This window comes from Haplochromis burtoni, unplaced genomic scaffold (assembly GCF_018398535.1).
Source record: "Haplochromis burtoni strain Fernald_Lab_line unplaced genomic scaffold, NCSU_Asbu1 Contig_188, whole genome shotgun sequence".
In the NCBI taxonomy this organism is placed as follows: domain Eukaryota; kingdom Metazoa; phylum Chordata; class Actinopteri; order Cichliformes; family Cichlidae; genus Haplochromis; species Haplochromis burtoni.
The window spans coordinates 758,179-782,603 of NW_024582549.1; the positions used below are offsets into that span (position 1 = coordinate 758,179).

The following is a 24,425-nucleotide window of genomic DNA, read 5'->3' on the forward strand; positions in this document are numbered from 1 at the left end:
TATATAATACTGAGACAAATATAAATAAAATATACAAAGGGGATAAATAGAATAAATAGGAATAAAAAAATAAAAAAATAAAAATACAAGTGAAGATGTGTTTATAACACAAAATCTTTTAAACATTGCAGAAAATTAGTAATTTTAACTAGCATGTAAGCTTAGACGGGGTAGTTGTTCAGCTAAAAGTAGAGGGGAAACGTGTTTTACCACAATTCAAAGCATTTTCACATACAAAGTCACTTAGGAGTAAATACAAGCATAATGACTGCCTGCAGCACAACTAATGCACTGGTGGGGTTTGCAAGTGGGACTGTGGAGTAGTTGCAGGATAATGGCTTTCTCGGCCCTGGTGGACATACATGCATATGAGAGTTATAGTGAGTTGTATGCAGTTGCCTGCATTAATTAGTAGTTGGAAAACACAGCTCAGCTGCAGAGGAAGCTGCAGTGCAACCTTTAAGCCTGGTTACATCAGTGTGTGCGTGTTACCTGCTGGAAAGCCTGATTGAGTTGGCCCTGCTGGAGGAGCTGCAGGATGTTCGTCTGCTGTGTCTGGTAGTCTAAATGTGCTGTGGGAACTGGTGTGCCGGCCGCCGACCTCATTGCCTGCATGATGCTGGAGGTGACCACTGCCTGCTGCTCCTTCATCGCTAGGCTCACCTCACCTTTGACAATCCGCTGCACATGGCTAAGAATAGACTCCTGCAAGCTGAGCAGGGAAAAGAAGGACAGTTATCCTCCAAGTTGCATGAATCTTAAACAAATACACTGCAGTCTATTTTTGCACTTTGGGGAAAATCCTTGCCCTTAACCTACAAGATATTGGCTTAAAAACTGACTCTGCACAGTTTGGCGTTGTCATTTCCTTTTCAAGAGTTTTAGTGGGCCAGCTATTTTCTCTCTGCTCCTGACAATCTATAAACTCTAGAGGCTTTGAAATTAATTGCAGGGGGAACAAGAGACCTGATCGAATTGATGTTCTTACATTAGCCCCAGGATTAAGCTTTGCTTGTTTTTACTCTCCAATCTATTACACACTTGCTCAATATGCAGTAAGTAAAGCCATAGTGGTACATAGGTATTTGCTGGTATGCGTAGCTGAAGTTCAAAATGTCCACTTGGTATGTAAGTCAATGCTGCAAGATCAATAAATGTGAATAACATCACTCAACAACAGGACTGTTTTAAATACTGATTTGCAAGACCATCTTTTTTTTAATGCTGTAATGGAAGTAAAAGAATAATCAAGTGTTAAGTGACAAACTAGAAAAGTAAAAGGTAAAGTAAACAGTTTTGGGAAGATTCATTTACTTTTTTTATGTGGGGAAAAAAGTTTCACTTTTCTAGTCACACACGGCTCACACAGTGGTAAACAAGGAACAGCTCAGTTACATACTTTCCCACCATCATCTGGATCTGATGCTGGACTTCAGCCCGGACGTTAGCTGTGATGTTGTTGCCCAGCTGATCAGTGGAGCTCTGGAAGTTGTCGATCATCTGCTGGAGCTGGCCAATCATGGGGTCTCGTGTATCCTGGTCTCTCTGCTTTCTGTTCTTCATATGAGTCTCAAGCTGCTGGATGTCTACAAAGATGAAAGTCAAGAGCAAAATCTCTCATCACGCAAGCAAACACATCTTAAATACTGTCACAACTCTAGCGAGCAACATTTTTCATAATGATATGAAATGAGTCAGTGCAACATGAAAAGGCTCTCTTACTTGCTTCCACTGGCTCATTTTATTTGGAGCTAGTTTGCCGAGATGCAAGTGTTGTGTGCAGATGTGACCCTACATGTGACTGCTAGAATGACTAGTGCAGGAGGATTACAGCATTATGTATCAATAATTATTATACATTTGATGTTATTGCACCATTTTAAACGAGTAACATTTGGGCATTAAAACACTGCTGAAGGCAGATAACACAGCAGTGCAGATGTTAGTGCAGCAATCACAAAAAGCACGTCAATTGCCACTTTCACAGTTACGACAGCCTGGCAACTATTTGAGGCAGACCCACTTTTTTTCCCCCACTTGTAGTTCTCAGAAGTCTCTTTCTGGCATGGAGTAGGTATACTTTCTCAGGATAGGTAGAGATGTTAACATTTGGGAAACATGTTTATTAATATTAGCTTTAAATGAAGGAAAACCATGTGCAAATTCAAGTGAACAGTGAAGTACAGAATTTTCTTTTCTTACTGAGTTAACTAGCCACTGGTGAGCTATGAAATCACTTAAGAGTTTCTATTAGCAGTATGAATTGGTGGTGGTGGGGGGGGAGGCTGGAAGGTTATGTAGTTACCTGGGGACCTTACAGCAGTTACTTAACAGGTAGTCCCCAGAACTGCTTGCCACCAAAGCAGGTAATATTTACAAAGCAAACCTTGGATTAATTTTAAATTAGAGGAGCGGAACTGTGGCCTCTCTGTGCACATTATAAATTTAAAAAAGATCAGGTTGCGGCTTCCAAGAGTGGGCGTGAGCGCAATCTCAGAATAAGCAGACTGCTTTTCAGCACATCAGCGGACTGGCTGGGTCTGTAAAGGCATCAGTACAAAAGTTGTCCCTGAGATCTTTCAGTGAGACACTTACTTAATTAGACTTCCACATACAGCTCCTTATTTCAGAGCTAGACACTGAGAACATTCAATATGAAGAAAGCAATAATGCTAAGTATCCAAATAAGGTCATCAGCCATTGTAAGCCATCGGGATGCCTTTAAGAGAGCGTCCAGAAACTTTTAAAGCAACTGTACATCTAATGTTTTAGTGCACCTAGACAACATGTCCTGCAGTGGATCATTACATAGCTTGATATTTGTATGGTGTTTTGTACAAGTTTATCATCGTCCTTCATTTCCTTACATTCTTGTGTGCCTTGTTTGAAGCTGTCGTTGATTTGCTGAAACATGGACTGGCAGCCTCTTTCAAAAACAGGAAGCACAATGCTCTGGAAGGCATCTTTATATGCTGCCTGGATGGGGCCCTGCATCGCCTCTGCTGCTGCTCGACCAATCGCATCCGTTGTGTTCTGGTGAACAAGAGGCAGGGAGAATAGGTTGATGTAGAAAATACACAGTGAATAATCCTAAAAGGCCCATCCTGCATAGCAGTGAGGAAAAAAATACAGACAAGTGGTAAAGTAAGGCAGTCACCTACCTTCGATTTCACCACTTTGCCAACATTGTCCTTCAGGGTGACCTCCACAGCAGTCAGTTTAGCAGCAATTGTGTTGTTCAGCTGGCCTGTCACTGGCTCCAAAGTCTTAGAGATTGCTAGAGAGGGGAAAAGACAGATTAGCAGGAACCCCTCTATAATTAGGCATGTGATCGAGGCTGGAGGCAAAGAAAGACAGGAACATCTCATCCTCGAATACGAGGGCAGGAGAGGCGAGGCAGGAACACATCTCTCAAGAGACTGCTTAATTTTAGTGTCTCAGTCCAACACACCTCAGCTGCCTTTGCTATATTTAACATTACTTATGCCTCAAGATGATCTCAAGCATTAAATAACACAGTAATTTATTGATGTACAACCTGGTGTGCACTTAGAGCTTGGCTTTTTTGTCAGAGCTGGAAAAAAAACAAACAAAATGCAGCTTCACAGAAATTGTAGCCTTTGTTAATAACTGCTATATCCATATTTATATTCATCAGTGATTTGTAGTGTTAACCTCATGATATTTGGTTATTAGCAAGGAAAAATACGAGCTATTCTGTTCATAAATCATTTGCTCTTCTTTGATCAAAATGCCAATAGATCAAAAAAGGTGAAAGTAAATAAATTTCAAGTTCTTAAAACTTTAAGCTTACAAAACAACTAAGCTGAACCACAACATTTGTGCAACTTAGATTATACACACTGCGGAAAAAACACCTTAAATATTATTAAATATACCTACAATAAACATTTGTATATCAATAACAGAAAGACTTGATAAGAGACCCCAGAGGGTGGGACAGGGGTTTAACTAAGTTTGCAGCATTTGCAGACTGGACATGTTTTAGTACATAAAGATCTTCCTGCTCCTCAACTTACAAACATTAAAATGGCTCAATACCACCATCATCTGGAAAGAGAAGTGACTGATCTAACGATTGCCTGGTGAATCTATATAGTCTGACTCAGACTGTATTATCGGTTTTCAATGTTGCTGTTAGAGACAATTGTAGGTCTAAGGAGGTTGAGGGGGAAAAGGGTCTGGACTTCTTTAATTTCTTGAAGACGCTTCCCTTCTCACCCGAGAAGCTTCCTTAGTTCTAAGAGCAATTGGTGGAGAGTCCCACATGGACCAATTGCTCTTGCAACTGAACAAGCTTCTCAGATGCGAAGTTAAACATCTTCAGAAAATCCAGATGATTTTCCTTCCAAGCTCCTTAGACTACAATGACCTGGATGTCTAAGACCCTTCACAGACATAATTGGTATACAACAATAATTAACAACCCATTTGAACAGACATCTGACACTTAAAAGTAAACATCTGTACAATTCAAAAGAAATGAAAAACATGAAAAAAAAATCATGAGAAACCTTAAAAATGTGTTATCAATACAATTTTTTTCCTCATCACTACTAGATATCAAAGAGATAGTACTCCCCCATACATATGAACAGGAAACATTTGATGTATTTATTTCCTTTATGTGACCTTTTTAAATGTATGAATCTCAGTGATGCTTAGCAGTGAATGGCACCCATCATTCTCTGGGAGTGTGTTTGGTGTTTTCTTACTTTGTGGGACTGTTTTCTTCATTTCGTCCCGAAGCACTTTGTCCATTCTGTTGGTCAGAGCTGAGCTGAGGGCATGGCTGAGATGCTGGCTGAGTTGTTCCTGAAGCTGCTGCTGATGATTCTGACTCTCTGCCAGAACTCGCTCAAGTCTGCGGTCTGAGGTGAAGACAGGTCAAGGCTCACAAGAATATGATTGTAACCGGCTCATTGCTAAAAATGCAAGCATCCTGTAATGATAACGATTTCAAAGATGTGGCTAAAAGACATTTAAATCTTTGCACAGTCACAGCTGTTCACTGAGCCTTTGGTATAAATTTTTTCTCAAAACATTTATTTTGGAAACATAATTTAAAAAAAAAAAAAAAACAAACAAAAAAAAACAACCCAATCATGAGTGAGTGAGAGATTACTGAAGGATACGTTCTTGCTCCTGGTGATTTGTCAGGACATGTTCCACCTGAGCCATAATGGAGCTCTGCATGGTTTCAATCTGTCCCCGCAGTTCAGTTAACTCCCTCTGCTGGCTACGCAACAGCATCATCAACTCGTCCTGTACTTCTGCATTAAACTTTTAAAGATGAGGAGAAAAGCTGAATTAAAAGAATCCAAGAATGAGAAACCAAAGAGCTGCTGAAACAAACAACATGTTATCAAATAGTAATAATTTACAAGACATTATCAGTAACAATCAACTCTCTAAAATTAAAAATAAAATAAAATAATGCACTTACTGCACATAAAGGTGACACATCTAACCAACATAAAAAAGGAAATTTTTCTTTTAGGAATTTACCTGACCAGAATCCATTTGCCTGGACTGTGATGACTCACTGTAAACATGAGAAACAATGTTTAACTAAGTACTCAATACTACTTATAGCACACTTAATACTACATTAATGCATAAAAATCAATTTGTTTCATTTACCTAAACTACCGTAATTGTCGGGCTATAAGCCGCTACTTTTTGGACAAGCTTTGAACCCTGCGGCTTTTAGTCAGGTGCAGCTTTTCTATGGATTGTCCATGATTTTTGTCATATCGTAAGATGATTTGTTTTGTTTGTTCCGCTGTTGTACGGCACTACGTTGCCTGGCGGAAGGATCGGGGTTCAAGAGTGGTATGTTAGTCACATGTCCGTCCGCCAGGCAACGTAGTGCCGTACGAAGTAGCGCGAAAAACAAACTTCAAAGTAGCGCTACGCGTTCAGCGGGAGGCGTGGATGATGAGCGGCGATAAACTTGCGAAAAGCAAGTTATGCCCAACTCCACCGGTGGATTCTGACAGCGTGGAAAAGTGTGAAAACATCCACGATCACCAACGGATTTCGAAGGGCTGGACTGCTGCATGATGGAGAGAAGGACACCGCCACAGCCCTTCTGAGGGTGTTCGACTCCGACACTGACAACGAGGATTTCTTTGGTTTTGAAAGTGACAACGAAGGAGAGAAGCGGAGAGTGGATGACGAAGCCATCCTGAGCCTGTTTGTATCCGACACTGGAGGAGAGGACTTTGGTGGTTTTAGTGCGCAGGAAGAAGAGAAAGATGGTGGTGAATGACTGACTTTTCTTCTTGTTAAAGCTGTGTCACTGCACCTGAGCCTAAAAGGTAGTCTGAATCTATTTTTCTGGTGTGCTATAGGTTACTGTTATGTACTACATGTGCAAATATGTACCCATAACTTGTTTTTCAAAATATTAATAAAAGGGGTGTGTCTCCAAACAGCCATCTCTTTCCTGACAATTCCCTTTGTGCATATTCTCGTACATATGATAAGTCAACATTGAAACACCTGCGGCTTTTAGTCAGGTGCGGCTAATGTATGTACAAAACAGGATTTTCCCCTGATTTTAGCTTGTGCGGCTAATATTCAGGTGCGCTTTGTAGTCCGGGAAATACGGTACTTATTTTCTGACGTTTATTAGTTTTAAGAACTTTATTATAAAATAATATTTGGCTTAAATTAAATGCAATAATGCTAAAGAAGACAAATAACTCAATCCTGCTACTTGATGTAGACATGAAAAAAAGCATCAGTCTACCTGTAATTCAGTGTCAGTAATCACTTTCTTTTGCTAGTCAACACCCTATAAAATGCTCATACACTGGTCAAGTCTAGACCAGTGTAGACGCAAGACATGCAGGAAAAAAAAAAAGGGTACACTTTGCAGCTACACAATCGGGCATGACGTGTAGCTGCCAAAAGTTTGATCTGTTGTCCCCCATACAACATTTTGACTGGCTCTGGTTTACTAATTCAACATTTGAGTCCCTCACTAAAAAGTGTGGCCTAAAGAAATGTGCTGATCTATGAAAACATCCTTACCAAAACCCCAAAATGAATGTAAGTCATAACTCAATTAACAGCAACAGCATTAATAGTTTCTGGGATAAAAAAGGGAATACACAGACTACAAGATCATGTCTACAAATTTTAGTAGTCCACTGAATCTTACTATGTTTACTTAAGTGAGGGAGTTAGATAAACTGTATTCAAAAATTTTCTGGCTCTCTTGTGACATATGTGACGCAGATGTAAATATGTGTGCATGTGAAATTTAGCTTTAAACCCTGTTGATCTGTGCTCTGAATCTGTACGGATTTTAAGATATATGGAGATTATTTTTAGATTAATGCTTCCAAACTGATGATTCTGTTAAAGCCATTAGCTGACTACAGATGTGTGAAAGGTGTTCATAGTGAGACTAAACCCATTAGTCCTCTGATTTGATGCTGGGATGATTGAGCCATTTCCTATTTCCATATATACCTCATGAAGGTCGAACAAAGTGTTTTAATTTCACCAAACTATGATCAAAAAGGAAGATAGTTTGCAGAGGCGCCATCTAATTACTTACTAATCTAATGGTTCTCTTCGCTGTTGTCCTTTTTATTAGTTTCTGAAAACAGCAACATCTTGATGCTCAAAGTATAAACAAACCTGTCGTCTTTCTTGATCTTTCTCTTTGGCTTTGGCGATCCTCGTGGTGAGGTTTTCCAATCATTCACCGGTAGTCTATGTGAAGATCGAGAACCACAGTTTCCAGAGGATGACGCCAGACTGGCCACCTCATCATCAGGGTCACTGAGTCATGCACAACACAGAAATGTAGACAGTAAGTCAGCTGCTGTAGCCTCTAAAGCAGAGTTTAGACCAGGGGTGGGCAATCTCTGTCCACAAGGGCCAGTGTCCCTGCAGGTTTTAGATGTGTCCTCGAACCAACACAGCTGATTTAAATGGCTAAATTAGCTCCTCAACATGTCCTGAAGTTCTCCAGAGGCCTGGTAACGAACTAATCATGTGATTCAGGTGTGTTGACCCAAGGTGAGATCTAAAACCTGCAGGGACACCGGCCCTCGTGGACTGAGATTGCCCACCCCTGGTTTAGACCACTTGTTGTGGAATAAGCTGAAAAAAAGTCAATAAAATCAAACCATTGCTGCGCCTTGAATGTGCAGCGCTTTATCATGAGTTTGTTGCTCATAATAAAGTCCATTCTATTGCCTGTTTCATTTGCATAAACAAATAGATGGTGGGTTAATGTATGTTACCTCTGCTCGGCTCCAGCGTCCTGACTGTCATTCTGTGGCAGGTGATATGAGCGTCGATGGTAAGGTGAGCTCAAGTGTCTGTCCTGTGACTCCTCTCTTGAACTGCAGCAGGCATATGAGACAAACACACCAATACTTAAATTAATAAAAAAAGAAATAAAAATCTTCACAATGCCATTTTCATTGCAACATAGCATGACAACCTGATGTGTACGTGAAACTACCTGAACAAAAACCAGGGGTTCTGAATGTTTTATACACAGAGAAATCAAAACAGGCTTGTGAAATGTTTCACACAAGATGGGGGTTCAAGTATTTATATGTTAGATTACACACCAGTCAACAAGTCCGTTGTCCCTGAGACTGTTCCTGGTTTCTCTGGTAATATCTGGAGCAGCTGGCCAAGGTGTGTGGCTAACATTGCCATCTGAGGACCCTCCTCCTATCACAGGATTTTCCTGTGATAGCGCATTCTCAAGCAGAGATGGTGTGTGACTCAGTCTGGACTCAGACTCTGCTGCCCCACCCACAGGCCCTTCTGCACCTCCAAGTTCAAGGGCCAACAAGCTGTAACACAATATATATTGGCTTATGTAATTTAGAGAGCATTTCTGGACTGGGAAAATAAAATATAAAGCCAACACAAATGTACATACATTAAAACAAGAAAGTGAAATGAAACTGCAGAATCAGAATCAACAGTAATTATGGTTATGTAAGGTTATGGAATAAGCAAGCTGTCAAACTGGTGACATGTACAATGTTTTCCCATTACAAACACATTACCATTTACCATATCGCTAGCACAGTGATCTTAACTTTGACATTATTACCATTGAAACAAAAAGAAAGAGCTGAGGTTGCATTGCACAAATGATAACACTTAAGTGGATTCAAAATAGTTTTAAATGTTTCCACAACTTTTTGTTGTCTCTGTATCATTACAACATCCACACAGCTCTGACTCCACTGACATATAACCAAAGCTAATCTAACATTACGCACATTAGCCAATCAATGTCCTAACTAAAACATTTCTTATAGTATAATAAATGCCATCAAAAAATAAAAGCAGGGTTGCACAGATGCAGGCAGTGCAGAAACATCCCCCTGCAGCCAACGACAGAACAGTTAGCATCTGCTGCAGGGAGTTATCAAGAGCAGCCCTAGTGAGGAAACAGAACTGGTCAGGGGCTGCTTATATCTGAATTTGATGTCACAAATGGCTGCAAACATGAGTGGCTCATTGAGAGAAATTTTAGGATTCATGTGGAAAAGAAAATATACAAGGAGATTGTCTTTTCTCACACCCTGTGCTCAAAAACAGTGAGGAAGATGGTTTTACATAATGTGCTACTACCCTAATCAAATGGAGTAGTAAACATAAAAAGTGTCAAACTTTAGTTTAAGTGGATCATAAAATCTCAACACTATTATTTCTGCATGCTTTTTAATACTCCTAATCGCTTTTTAATTTACATACCCGCTGTTGCTGGCTGAGCGTGGTGAGGTTAACAAGTGCAGTGCAGAGGCGGCAGAGGCCATGCTGTCTGTCTGGAGGGCAGAAAGAGGCAAGGGATCCAAGCTGGACACTAGTCCACGCTGAAGCTGCAGGGTCTGAGAGGCGATCTCTGGCATGTCCTGGGACATGGCTGTGGATGCTGAGGAGATGACGTCAGGGGAGCGGGCTCTAGTTGGAGATGCCAAAGGTGGCAGGAGTGGAGGATCTAGAACCTGAGAGCTGTCGAGTAACAGAGGACCACTAGGGGTTGCCAAAGCCTGGATATGGAGAATAAGAGTTTATTAAAATAAGTCATGTCATGAAGAAAGGGGCAAGGTTGGTTGAAGTAGGAGAGTGGTTTAGATCATACCTGCAGGCTCTCGAGTCCGGGAAGTAGCACAGTGGAAGCAGCTCTTGGGCTGCTGGTGGAGGCAGAGAGTGGCAGCCCAGTACTGCTGTTGTCAGCCCTGTTAGGACTCTGACTTGCATCCTCCATAGCTCTGAAAAACAAGCATACATATTCCCAAATGTAACCAAAACCAAAACAGTAGGGAATTATTTGTATTTAGCTGTTAGAGATAAATGGAGTCTTTAAAGTAAACAAAAGATAACAGAGTCTTATTTTTTATAATTAACAACTGGAGATAGAAAACAACCCAAAATCATTTGTCTTCATCCTTGGCTTATTTGAAATAAGTACAAATCTAAAAACTCCACATCCTGGTAAACATAATCTGTAAGAACAGCATTCACCAACCCAAACTGCATGTTATAAGGACACAGATGATAAAATATCATTTGTGATATCATCTTCACACTTTCATATACTAAAATTTTCCGTTTTCAAATGAATATATAGAGAATTCTTAATTCCATACCTGTTTGTTGAGTCAGAGTTGCTGCTTATAGCTGTCACAATGGTCAGACTGCTGGCACTGCTCCCCGGAGATGCTGGTACCTGAAAGGATGACAAAAAGATGATCTTCAGGCAGAAAATATGATAGAAGGTTTGGATAATCACTGTTCAGTGTTTATAAATCGGTTTAACTGAAGCGCATTGCAGATAAGTTGGGTGTTTCACATCTGAACCCCATTCGCAATGATTATATTTATCCAATATTTTATTGACTTTATTCAACTGGGACTGTAGAAGGCTGGGAGACGGTGGAGGGGTGTACCTTGACTGGGTAACTGGTCCATCAAGGGGCTAACACAGTGTAACATTCAAACCTACAGCTAATTTGGACTCACCAGTTAACCCAACATGCATATCTTGAGACTATGGAAGAAAACCAGAGCATCCATAAAAGCAAAGAGCTAATAAGGAACAATTTGTCCTTTTGTATGTTATCAGCTTTTCTTTCAGTGCATAACTAGTCCTATTTAGTTTGCACTAGTGTGTATTAACAGGGTGTTGAGTGCTGTTGCCAACTATAGACCAATATGTGGGCGAAGGTGCTATTCACCGTGTGACAAATCAAAAGAAGACACATGGTGTTCATTTGCCGAAGCTGTAACGGTTTTGGTCGTTCTGTAAACTTCAGAAAATTTTTAGACTCATCAATTTTCTTCTCATCAATCTACACAGAATATTCATAAAGAATGAACAAATACAAGCTTTTTTAATACAAATTAACATAACTAATCTATATTACAAAACTTGCAATTAATATCCAATGCCCAAAGATGGTTATCAATTGTCTTTGAGATGGTTCCTCAAACTGACTGGAACCCACTGGTACCTAACTACATTCAACACCTATGAGTTTAAAACTTATAGCTCACAGAACCAAGCTGTGTGGTTGAGAACAAAGGTGTGTCAGGGCAAAGACTCAAGAAGATTTGCTGTTGTCATTGCTGCCAAAGGTGCTTTAATCAATTATGAAGTGAAAGGTTTTAATACATTTCACTTCATAAAAACGAACTGAAAGGTATTAATTTGCAATACTACTTTTGCAAATGTAATACTTAAACATTTTTTGTATCTTGTGGAGTATTAGGTCTAGTTAGATGAGGTAAAAAGAATGGAAAAGGTTTGAAAACTTTCTGACTACAGCGTAAGGATAAGTTCATACTGAAGTGCTCGGTGTCATGAAGGCATCAGGAGTCATCAGCTTGGGCATCACTCCGCTGCCGGTGCCCGAATTTGACAGGAAGTCTGAGGGAGCAGGAAGTGATGGGATCTTCCTTAGATCAGTCTGTGAGCCACTTCCTGAATCCTTGTCAGAGCTTTGATCAGTGAGATGATCTGAAAACCCAGCTGGAGACATAAAAAGTGAAGTTACTTCCATTTTGTGGCAGAATTTGATCTAAAATAAATAATTTTTAAATTATGTATAAGCAGATATAAATAAATTTGATTTAAAAACTAAAGTAAATTATTTATGAGAGAAGACTAGAGGTGGACCAAATGTGGAGTAATCATACAAGTTGCCTTATTTTCATTGAATTCGTCCCTCTCAGCATAAATACTAAATCCTGTCAGTTAAAGAAACTGCTATCTTACCCAGACCATCCTGAGAATCTGAATGAGGAAGGAAGGCCGCAGAGTTGGAACCAGCATTGGGCTGAAACCAAATCTGAACATCCTGCAAACTCCTGCAAACATAAATGTAGAGACATTAAACAAAATTACTAATAATTACTGATACTGCCATACAAGATCTGCCATGTGTAAAACGAGCAGCAAGCTGCCTCTGCATTGACGACTATAGTATCTTTACTCCAAATAGAAAATAGCACACTTGTCAGTCTTTCATCTGGGTGGACTGCTTTCAGAGGGTGGATGGGTACAGAGAGACGTGGTATACAGCACTGTTTTAACAAAGAACAATTACATGCTATATGTCCTGTCCTTCTACAGAAGCTTTCCAGTACAGTAGATTTTTCCACAGCACCGACCCAGTGTTGGAAAGAAATGTCAGCTCCAACACAAGAGACTGACACTAGTCACCAAGTACACAATAAGTGTGCACATCTGCAAGCAATTCCATGGAAATATACGGAGGTTGCTGACTGGATGAAAGGCTCCTTTACAGAAGAAATCCAATAAACTTGGGTGACAGCAGAATTATAAATATGTTAAACTGAGCATGGTTGCCCATTCTATTCTATTTTCAAGAAAATAATATTACAACACAAAACAATATTAGTGAGTCCTATAAGAAAGTTAATCACTGGTGTGTACTAGGGAAAAAAAAGCACATTTTGGTCATTCAGTGTGCATATAACTGACCGCCTGTAAATCAAGATGTCCTGTTAAAGCGTTAAGTTAAAGTGACACAATCTTAACACTTTTCACCAAAAAAAAAAAAAGGAAGAAAAGAAGAAAACTCACTTGGTGTGGACACAGTAGAGTTTAATCTGGATTCCAGATTTGGACTCTGTAGGTCCTTGAGGGCCCTCTGGAAAAGATACACATGAAAAACATGTGGCATTAATTAGGAACAAACATATTTAATTTCAACTTTGAAGATGGCTTAAAGCAAAAAAAAACAAAAACAATTCCAATGTGTGTGTGCACATGTCTATGCACATGCATGTGTCTATGTACCTGTTGTCATGCTTTCACTCTCCTCCTCAGCAGGAAGGACCTCAGTGTGCCGCAATCGACACTGGGTAACATCACGTACCCCAAAGCTGAGCACAGGGTGGGTCAGCAGGAACTCTGACACAGCTGTGAAATTTGCCTTTCCTTTCTCCAAGTCCTGTCGCAGCTCCATCACATATAAAACCTGCAACATCAGCCAAGTATGAAACTAAGCTTAGGAGGAAGTGGTAACATGGGTAGCCAAGAAAGTGGCATTGTTCAGGGACTTTCACAAACAGAGCAGGTTTCCTTGTACACTTGATGCGTGGTCTTTGATCAGTGTGTCTAGAAAGGTAGTTAATTCAGGATTTGTATCTTTTGTATTGATGAAGTGTGCCAATTAATTTACAAAGTGATAGAAAAGTGAGCACTTTAAAAAGGGGGTTGCACAATATGATTTCTCACAATGATTACTTGCTTAAAACCTATTTTAAAACATTTGTGCTAACCTTCCTTTGCACATCAGTGAGGATCAGATACTCAGCAGAGAGGTCCAGGCTGGCCTTGAGGCTTGGCAGAGTCGATGAGTTTAATGGATCAGGGGAGAACCTTTAAGAGAAAAGTACTGTGAAATTAGTATCTTTGTATGCTGTCCTTAAACAAATGGTTTCAGCTAAAATATCAACAACAGTCATCACCAAATGTCTTCAGTACAAGAGTCATTTTACTTTGGGACTAGTAAAAACCCCTTTTGTGGGCTTTTCCTGGGAGACATTTTTTTGCTTTTACAGAGCATTACTGATAGACCAGGTTTGTACACCAAGGCCAACCAGCCAGATACTGGTTTGGAATAATGTTTCCCTTAAGACGTGAGCATTTTTTTGACCATGTCCTGATTTCTTTAAGGTGTACTGGAGGTGTGCTGAGGTACTGAGGGTGCAAGCAGAAAAAAAAAAATAAAAAAAAGAAAATAAAAGAGAACTCACAGCTGTTCACGTTACATTTACTAACTATTCTTATACATGCTTTCTGCCATCCCATGCTACATTTATAATAACGGTTGAGAAAAATATAAAATGACTAAAAAATAATTAGTGCTTTCAGCGTTAATTTTGTTAAAATGACGTTAACGACATAACTGCATTAACGCAGCAAATCTCCGTTAGTGAGTTAATGTGGCTCCCCCCATGTGAGGGGCTGCGCGGCACTAACGCGTTAACGAGCTAACATTAACATCATTTTAACAAAATTAACGCTGGCAGCACTAAAAAAATGTATTTCAAATAATAGACACCTGATGGTTTGTAAACAGGTCCAGGAAACAGTGCACCACATCTTCAACTCCTGGTTTTGGTCAGCTCCAGTTATCAGAAATCGCCAGAAAGGAACCCTGTAATGAAAAGTAAAAGGGGACAGAATTGTCAATGAGAAGAAGAAAGAGATAGAGATGCACTTGAATAAAAACCCACTAGGACAGCCTGTGATAAATTTGCACTTTGAGTTTGTGTGTGCAGACTCACTCGGGATCCTGCCTCTTGTGGTTGTCACAGAAAAGAAGACAGGAGAGAGGACGTCCTCCATGAGGCCGCAATTCATGAAGACATCTATTTTTAAGGAAAAATGCAAAAGTGAATAAAGGGCAGAGGTGGGAAAACCACATAGAAGAAAAGGAAAAAACAAAGTGGTAAACCATTTAAGAATTAATTAATTGGTTTGCTTACCTGGGTTTGTCTTGCCCACCTTCTATGTATATCTGCCAGAACTTGATGTATCCATCATGGCTGGCTGTGGCTAACACGGTTCCATCTGGAGAGAGTGCGCCTTCACTGACTCTCTGGATAAACCAAAATTAAACAATGTTCATAGTCAATAATGCAACAATTCTCAGGAAACGTGAGACCTTAAGTACATTAGTTCCAGACATTTTGTTGTACAAACCAAGACAATGAAATGTGTCATGTTTATTTCAGAGTTTTTCATATGAAAATGAAGTCCCACCTGGGTATGCCCCTTGACTGCGATGAGGCCCTCCTTTACTTCTGTGGCATCAACAGGCCAGCTGCTGTTGTTGGCTCTCAAGGCCTCCAGATCCCATACCTCAGCCTAGAAAAGGGGAAACAGTAAAATTAGAGATGAAACATTTCTGCTTTTTCTGCAAGTGTTTTGTGTTTTAGCTGAGACACAGGATTGTATTGCTCTGTCAGCTAAAAATCAGTGAATGAACAACGACATCATTATTCCTCTGTGGGCAACATCACACTACTTTTTAATGTATGTAAATCTATCTATATATTTATCAAATTTATAACAATGTCCTAGTGTAGACAACTGAGTACTCAAAGTTTTATTCTATTTCAAAGTTCATTGGCTTTTCATCCAGCTCAGACAAGCATATCTGTGTCAAACATTTATACCCTGTCTTCATGTAGAAGAGCCAAAGTTTGACTGGCATCATCCTGGTTCTCCTCATTGTCATCCTGGATGAATGGACACCAGATGAGGCGACGATGGGAATTCAGTGGAGTGTTTTCTGGCCGTCGGATATGAACTACTATCTGATCTCTATATAAAACATGGGTTAAGGAAAATGGGAGACAAGAATAGTTTTGGAATTCCTTCTGTAACTGTGACAAAAGCAGAGGTGAAGATCAGTGTAATCTTTAACTTGCTAGTTTAGAAGCAAACAGAGGTAACTAAGTAGTGAAGATACAGCCTTCATTGGCAGTATCCACACACACACAGACACACACACGCATTCAGTTTCTCCTACATTCAGGATACAATATCTTGTTGGCAGTGTAGGTGAGCTGCCAGACCATCAGGTTGCCCGCTTCATCTACACAACCTAACAGAGATGAATCAAGGTGGGCGAAAGCCAGATCTGTGACGGCCCCGGTGAATCCCTTCAGTAAGGAACGCTCACCAAACTCCAAACTGAGGACACGAACCATAGCATGGTTGTTGGCTCCTGAGGGGGAAAAATGCCCAAAGATAAACCAAGGAGCCTTTGTTATTATAGCATTGAATACACAGCAAATCCATTGAACAATGTTGTAAACAACCATAGTATAAATAAAAGTTTAATAAGTGGTATGAGCAACATTTTCAGCCCTTTAAAGTAATGGACTACAATGCATAGTAATTCTGGTGGAACATATGAAACAGCTCAACTGAGCCTTGAGATCAGATCGTTCATAGTTTCCCATTATGCACTTACAGAACGTAACTGCCTTTATGCAGCAACATGAATTATCAAAGAGCTGATTAGCTAAAACAATTTTTTTTTTTTTTTAAATGACACAGAAAAGGACAAGAATTGTTTTTTCTGCACAGCAAAGGACATCCATAGATCTGTCAGACCAGGGAGGGGGAAAAAAATTTATCTTCAGTCTTTATGCTGTGAAAAATTTCTAAATTGTGTGTGCACACCACTCCCAGAAAAACCAAGAGTAAATTGGAAAGCAAAAAGAAAAACATGCAAGAAACAACATCGGGGATCAGCAACAGAGATCAATTACTTTAACCAGACCACAACCAGATCACTATTAAGAAGTGTGGGTACAGGGGAGACTGATGCTGAGGAAACCATTTATAAGGACAAACAATTTGGCAGCTAAAATTAAATTTTAAAATGAACATGCACAGAAGGATTTTTGGAGATTTCGAGTGCATACTCATTCATAGTAGACCTTTACGCCTTCCTAGGAATAAAGGTAGAAGGTCTGTTCAGTCAAACCAGACAGAATATCAGATTGCTCTGAAAGTAAAGTTTAATATTCTGTCTGAAGTACAGTCTGAAGTATACAGAAGGATTTTGAATGCAAACTTATAAAGAAATCACACAAAATGTTCAACCTCCAACCAAAGAATATCTTGTGAAGACTTCACAGAGCGCTTCAAAAAAATCCAATCAAAGAGCAACTTTGGGATTCATTGCTTCAAAATGAGCTTGGATACTAAATTAAAAGCTCTGCAACCTGGAACAAAGAAGAAACCTCTGTGTGTGTGTGTGTGTGTGTGTGTGTGTGTGTGTGTGTGTGATTATAATTATCATTATTTATATTTATTTTATTTATTTATTTATTTTGGGGGGGGGGGGGGACTGCGCATACAGTGCTTTAAATTGGGACTGTATTCTAAAGCCACATACAATAATGTTATATCCTAAATGTCTGTGGTAGAAGCTCGTGTTGGATTATTATACCTCTCTTGAGTTTAAAGATGATTATAATGATTAACTTTTAGGAGCTGAAGCCACTCAAAAACACTGTACCTCTGATGGCGTAGGCCAGGAAGGCATTGGACACAGCTATCAGTCTGCCGTAATAATACTTGTGCTCCCAGTCGTACTTAGCAACAGGCTGAATCTTCACCTGAAAGAATCACAAAAAAACCCTTGAAAACAGATGAGTAACCTCTGAACAAAGTTAATAAGGAATTAAAAACTGACAAGGCAAAGAACCTCAAAAGCTGAAGAAAGTCTAAATGATGCTTTAGATGATCTGTGTTTTTATAACTGTACAATTCCATTTTCCATCATATCATTTTCTCAAATTATGTGAAAACCATATCATTTGATAATGATATGACATTTTATGAAATGTTATAAAAAGAGAATAGGAGACTATAGTGCTCATAAAAATTAGTTCAGATATCTTTAGATAAATACTGTAGCTTATCACTTGTAAAAAAGACAAAAAAAGAAAACAAAACACCATGTTGAGTCATCACAGATACAGGCTCAGATAAAAATAACAGCCACAGTCAGAAGTACTGACTGTCTCCAAATTTTTCATTTGTTCTCTTCACCAGAGCTGCCAGGTTGTAGCTGATGATTTGGTTTCTTACCTTGTTGCTGCCTCGAGCCTTGCTGTTGATGCTAGAGTCTTGGCTTGCCACAATCTCCACATTATTAGAAGTAATTGGAATACAGGTAGAGCCATCATCACCAGAAAGGCAGCTGAAATTGCAGCACATTGATTCAGTTAAAAAAATAAAACAAAACAAACAAACAAAAAACTCAAAAGTCCTTATAAATATGACACCACTAAGCAGGTTAAATGAGAAACTCACATTATCTGACTCTCCTGAGCACTGCTGAGATCTGTGGAGATGGGTCTTGTCGATTCTGACATGGTTGACCGGTCAGTGCTCCCCAGAAGGCCTGTTCCCAATAACCCATTCAGCTCTCCATTAAAAGATGGCTTTCTACCACTTTCACTTGAATTTCCATCTGAGAAAGACAATGAAAGTAGGAGATCCAGCAGCTGCAAAGAGCTAGTGTTTGTTCTGGGTCTTCCTTACCAGCTTACTTTTGACTCATCTCAGAGCCTGACACAATCATGTCACTGATGCACAATTGTACAGTGATTTTAGACTTTGCAACAAAACAATGAGTCACATGCAGTCTCATAGTGATACACACAATATTCATTACAACGTGTAGGACAATATTTTTTTAACCTATATTTTCAATGGCGATCTATTAGGCTCATTTCCAGCACATATTTTTCTGAGGACTTAAGGCACTCTAAAATTATGCTTATTTATCTTATACAGAGCTTTGATGCAGACCCTCACTTTATTTGTCTGAGAAAAAGGCTGTTTAAGAAACCTTCCCCTCATTTTAAGGCAATGTTGTTATGATTGGCAGCTCCTCTCAAACAGAAGAATTAACAGCAGGCAAATGGGGTTTGTGTGCTCACAACAAGACGTGTGTCTGATATTACCATATTAAAAATATCCATTCCTACTGACATCATACAAAGCCTAAAGCAGACAAAACTTTCCACATGTAGATTAAACTGAGTCTTAGTAAAGAAAAGTTAAACCAAAAGAAATGTTTAATCTAGGACTGGATTTAAAGCATCCCTGGGAAACAGAGCCTAAAGTTTTAGACAAACAAAGAATTCAGGTCGTAGTATGTTATGTATTTAATACTTCTGATTCTCCACGGTTTATAAGCATTTACTAATGAAAAAGGCAGCAAAGTAAAGAGACGTTAAGGCGTAATATATGCTACTTTTCCATTCTGGTGTTACTTCAAAGTGTGCCGAAACGGTCAACAAGTAGTGTACTGGTCTGAGAGTCCAATTTCTACACCTACCCCCAACATAAAATACTATGACGTAAAGATAATTAAGGCTAACACAGGTGCAAGATACTGAGTTCCTAAAATCAGCATGTCTTCTTCACACTACATGATAAAGTTGCCATGCAATACATCGCAAGTGAGACAAACAAACACACGTGAATTGGTGTTCCCAAATTAGTAAAGTAAGTCCACCCTTCTGCGCAGTTTGTGGGGGCTTGTTCACACCAGTTAAATGCCTCACATTAATTAATTAAGGACAAAGGTATAACCACTTTTATGGCTTCGAAGTAAAAACAGCAAGTTAATTTCTACTAGACGAAATATTTACCTAAGACACGCTTTTTTACACCAAAAAACAGATACACACATACGCTAAGCTCCTAACCGAGCTAACACTGAGGATGATAAAATACTTTACGACGCAGTTAGCACTCCAACATTACGACGACCCGATACACTTTCGCGGCTCCGCGGAAATTAGTGTTAAAACAGATTCAGTGTGATTCAACTGTGTTTTCACGCAAAAGCTGCAGTTGACCCTGACTTCGTTTCAACACAACTAAGCGACACACCACATCACGCTGGCTAAGTTATTTATTTAGCTAGCCAGCTAACTAGCATTCAACTAGCTTCTGCGGCCTAAACCAGCGCAGGCGCTTTCGCTCACGGCCCCCACTTACCGGTGCTGTTCCCGGGGCGGTCGAGCTTGAGGATGTCCCGAAGATGCTGGGTTGCACCCTCGATGTCTATATTAGTATTGGACGCCATGGGTGAGGGAAAGGGGAGCTCGGGTTTGTTCAGGGGGAAAGGATGAAATTTTGTTTCCTGCGATGCTGCTGTCACTGTTCACCCCGAGCAACCGTCTAAACTTCCGTTTCGTCCGCGCAGTGGATTCCGACTTGTCATTGTGTCAGGTCAATGGTTCCCACCTCGAACGCTACTGACGTTCATTTTTTCCACGAGAAGACACCAGTCACTAACTTTGTTAGATATTTGAGTTGAATTATTATTATTGTCCTTATGAAATTTTTGTATTTATTTTTTGTTAGTTTTATCAACGGCGTCGTACAGGTCTCCTTTTAGCAGCTGTTTTTGGTTTGGTTTTGTGTTGTGACATAACGCTTTTGATCATATCAGACCAGCAGGCGGCAGCTAATAAAACCTTTATGGTCCCTAAATGTCAAAATGAGCAATAAATGTATGCATGACATTGTGAGAATGACTGAAAGAGGGTTTCTCACTGAGGCTCTCTGGTGTTACAGAATCTGTCTCTTTAACTCAGGGTGTACTAAACATCATAATCTCACAATGAGACATTTCCTCAGATGACCGATAATTTCAAATTATATCTATAATTTCGTTGGGCTGGTCTTAAAACGAACCAGGGTCGTGCTAAATTTGTTTTTACAATTCCTAGTGTTGTTTTTAAACATCCTTCCAAATTTAACTGAATTTTGCTAGTTTGGTTAATTCGTTATTTCTTGGTAGTAAAAACATACCGTCATTTAGACTGTGCAGACTTTAAATACATGGTTTGAAATGTGAATTTACACTGAAACTACATGGTCCCCTTTTAAAAACAAAGTCATAAAATGATGGACACTGAGCATCTAGCTGACCTTCTATTAATCATCTAAACAAGGAAAAAAAATGGTCCCCTTTTAAAAACAAAGTCATAAAATGATGGACACTGAGCATCTAGCTGACCTTCTATTAATCATCTAAACAAGGGAAAAAAAAAAAAAAAAAAAAAAAAACAGCCTAAAGACAAAACTAATATTAACATTTACGAAAAGTTTATAATTAAAGAGGCACCACAGCATGATATGGAAAGACAAGGTCACACCATTAAGAAAAAAAGTCCAGGTTTTATTGTGTATCGTGGCTGTAGTCCATGTTTAACTGCCAGATGTGTGTGAAAGAGAGAGAAGAGAGAGAGAAAATAAGCGGGGTCAGAGCAAAACACAGCAATGTCAACCTTTGTCATCCATGAGCAAATGAATCATGGCAAAGTTAACAGTTGTGTAAAGGAAGATAAAACTCTATTTAACACACTAAGGCGAGCTAATGTAAACACACAAGTGGCATCTAAAAACAAATATGTGAAAAGGAAACTGAAGAAGCCATCTTTGAACCTGAACATGGGACTACAAACCAGTCAACAACAGTGCTAACAGAACTGAGTTGACAGCAGTGGAGTCAACAGTAGAGTAGAATGGGTTAGAGTAGAGTAAAGAGGCGAGCAGAGCGGAGTTAATGGCATCGGTCAGCTGTTTGTCCTTCGGGTGGCTTGAGTATTGTAATGAGGGGGTTCCCAGCATCATGCAGATCAGCAGAGTGGCAGACAGGGGCATTTGATTGGTCAGCCGGCTCTCAGCAAAGAAACACGTTGCAGTTCTACAGGCTGGGCTGGTCTGAAAACCCGTCTGGATGAGGTTCAGTGATTGACATCTAGAATCTGGTGTTTGCTTGTTTGTCAACACAGGCGTGAATGAAACAGCCGGGAGGGAGGGATGAGTGCTCTCTCTGCTCCTCCCTCCATACTTCACACAGTGACCTTCACTATGGCTGCCCCTGCCCGCCAAAGTGGAGACGCAGGTTAACCGAAATTGTGAATGGCCAGCCTGAACATGTCATTGGTGCACACCCATGCATCGTTAATGTTCTTCAGGATGAAACTCTGATGGAAACCCATAATGGGGTCTTCATCTGCCTGCAAACACACACACAGATGTCAAAGCTGTTATTGATTGAGGCTAGTTCATCAAAAGGTACACATTTAGAGTAAAGAACACCTGCTACAATAAAATTATACTGTTATTCGTATTGTTTTTATTGAACTGGATGCCTCTGTTTCATACTGTCAGACACAGCAGGAATAGAATAGAATAGAATTCAACTTTATTGTCATTGCACATGCACAGGTACAGGGCAACGAAATGCAGTTTGCATCCATCCAGAAGTGCTTTAGTGATATAGATATATTACAATATATATTAGCAATAGTATAGATATGTAAGTATATATTACAGAAATACACCAATGGAACAGTAAAATCGGTACAGTGTATGGTGATCAGTAAATACTCCTACAAATATCACTTTAAGAAACATTTTTGAATAGGTAGAAACGATTTTTCAGAATGTAAACAGAGACTTTGTTCACAGGAAAGTTAGCTTTGCCTTAAAAATTTCAATAGTTCTTTCTAGTGTGGTGTGTACCCAGTCATCTAGATACTTGTTACTGACTAATGAGGCCAACAGAAATACCAGTCATCAAAATTATTGTGATTTTAATAATCTATAGCCACAGTTAACATCTGGGTCTAGGATATGTCAGAAGTGTACATCTATTCATGTCTCTCTCCATTTCATATGCATGTCTGTGTCAAAGTAACCTGCCATATAATCACTCGCCTGAAGCAATGCAGGTATGCATACCCGCAAAAGAAGGCTGCCGGTGCTAGCACTGCTAACATTAACCACACTTTGCAAACTATCCTAAAAATCTATTTTTGTATTTTTTACCATGAGGTATAGTGAACTATGGAAAGTTTAAATCTCGAATGGAACCATAAGCCTTCCCCCTTGCTGATCATTGCTTCCTGATCCAAGCAGATTTAAAGAAATGTAAATGCCTTAAATGTATTTAAAGAATAGACAACCTGTTGCTGCCTTTCTAGGCTTTGTTGTTTGTGTGACTGGTATTTTACCAAGTTAAACCAGACTATTGTCATACAGCAACTGAGATAAAGTCAGTGTGTTTTGTTCATTTTTCGCTAGTGGAGTCAAGAGGCCTGTACCTCAAGCAGTTTTCCAGGTAATATCAGGGTTAACCCTGGATTTCTTTGTACAGTGAGGGCTGTAAACTCCTTACCAGTGTATATCACCATACTATGTCCAAACATTCTGAAAAATCAGTTCTCCTAAAAGCAGTGTCACCATGCTGGAAGATTTCACAGACCTCAATGAGTAGATATGAGAGTTTAATTTTTTTTATTAATCTTTTTTAAAATGGCATCTAAAGTTAATCTTTTCTTGATAAGCCTAAGTAATGAATTTTAGGTTAGACCCAACTTTATTCATTGATCTTTTTTATGACCTGTAAGCAATTTTAAAACTATTTTATTGCTCCATAAGCAATAATATATGATCTACACCTATATGCATTTGATGACCTTATATCAAATTTACACATAGATTAAGCCTACATTTGAATTCAATTTCTGTTTTTCCTATATAATTTTTTACTCTGACTGTTCCGTTTATAGAATACAAACTGCCCTTTAAAATATTAATTTAATTAAATACTCAATTATGATCCATCAGATCATCCCATGTCTTAATAATAAAGTTGTAATATTGATGGGTTTGGTAACTTGCACAGGGTGTATTTTTGTCATCATTCTTTCATGGCTTCAAATAACAAACAATAACAAAACTTTATTAATATAGCTGCAGTCTTCCAGTTTTATTGACTAAAGCACTTAAAGCTCATATATTGATTCTTCCTCTTTAACGCTAAACTACTGTACAGTGCTTTTCCTCTCAAAGCACTGTTTTGCTGTTACTTTCAGTCTGTGATATGTATTTAACCTCTTCATATTTTTCCCCATATTATATTCCTTTTTTTTTTTTTTTAAATCAGACACTCTGCTGTCAGTACACTTAATCCATAATTGTGTCTGATCAAATGCTGCCAACACCATCCTATTCAAGTAATTACAGTCTAAATTGGTAAACACTGTATTAATAGCCCAGCTTTCTGTGATCAGTCATCCTTACTGCCATTGTTAGGCTAAGTGAATCCAGATAACACAAAGATACCCTGGGCGTGTAGATATGCTAAATACAGCTTAAAAATAAGAAAAATTACCAAATTTCCCATCACCCGAAGAACTGAAAATCCTATAAAATACTTTAGATCAAAGTGTCCCCACAGAAGCAGAACCCCCCTGCTGTTTGCTAGTGGGGCTAATGTGGCTAACATCTAACATAATTATTAACTTTGATC

At 39.2% G+C, this 24,425-nt stretch overlaps 2 protein-coding genes across 3 annotated transcripts in view; both read right to left on the bottom strand.

The window, feature by feature from the left end:
* edc4 (enhancer of mRNA decapping 4) overlaps positions 1–21,037 on the bottom strand; it is a 31,795-nt gene extending 10,758 nt beyond the window's left edge. The window contains exons 1-28 of the mRNA XM_005935014.3: positions 20,093–21,037; positions 18,392–18,551; positions 18,167–18,278; positions 17,592–17,691; positions 16,100–16,286; positions 15,733–15,880; positions 15,317–15,421; positions 15,040–15,152; positions 14,839–14,922; positions 14,613–14,708; positions 13,828–13,927; positions 13,343–13,523; positions 13,127–13,193; positions 12,296–12,387; positions 11,865–12,049; positions 10,668–10,747; positions 10,160–10,289; positions 9,772–10,067; positions 8,625–8,855; positions 8,289–8,390; positions 7,678–7,821; positions 5,530–5,566; positions 5,157–5,304; positions 4,737–4,892; positions 3,162–3,277; positions 2,868–3,033; positions 1,400–1,586; positions 493–712 (exon numbers count right to left, since the gene is read on the bottom strand). Of these exons, the coding sequence (XP_005935076.1) occupies positions 493–712; positions 1,400–1,586; positions 2,868–3,033; positions 3,162–3,277; positions 4,737–4,892; positions 5,157–5,304; positions 5,530–5,566; positions 7,678–7,821; positions 8,289–8,390; positions 8,625–8,855; positions 9,772–10,067; positions 10,160–10,289; positions 10,668–10,747; positions 11,865–12,049; positions 12,296–12,387; positions 13,127–13,193; positions 13,343–13,523; positions 13,828–13,927; positions 14,613–14,708; positions 14,839–14,922; positions 15,040–15,152; positions 15,317–15,421; positions 15,733–15,880; positions 16,100–16,286; positions 17,592–17,691; positions 18,167–18,278; positions 18,392–18,551; positions 20,093–20,180 (3,831 nt within the window). The 5' untranslated portion in view covers positions 20,181–21,037. The remainder of the gene's footprint in view (positions 1–492; positions 713–1,399; positions 1,587–2,867; positions 3,034–3,161; positions 3,278–4,736; positions 4,893–5,156; positions 5,305–5,529; positions 5,567–7,677; positions 7,822–8,288; positions 8,391–8,624; positions 8,856–9,771; positions 10,068–10,159; positions 10,290–10,667; positions 10,748–11,864; positions 12,050–12,295; positions 12,388–13,126; positions 13,194–13,342; positions 13,524–13,827; positions 13,928–14,612; positions 14,709–14,838; positions 14,923–15,039; positions 15,153–15,316; positions 15,422–15,732; positions 15,881–16,099; positions 16,287–17,591; positions 17,692–18,166; positions 18,279–18,391; positions 18,552–20,092) is intronic.
* A 223-nt stretch (positions 21,038–21,260) lies between these two features.
* The window catches only part of nutf2 (nuclear transport factor 2), an 8,081-nt gene continuing 4,916 nt past the window's right edge, over positions 21,261–24,425 (bottom strand). For both annotated transcript variants that reach the window (XM_005935015.3, XM_005935016.3), the window contains exon 5: positions 21,261–22,125. In XM_005935015.3, the coding sequence (XP_005935077.1) occupies positions 22,012–22,125 (114 nt within the window). In that variant the 3' untranslated portion in view covers positions 21,261–22,011. The remainder of the gene's footprint in view (positions 22,126–24,425) is intronic.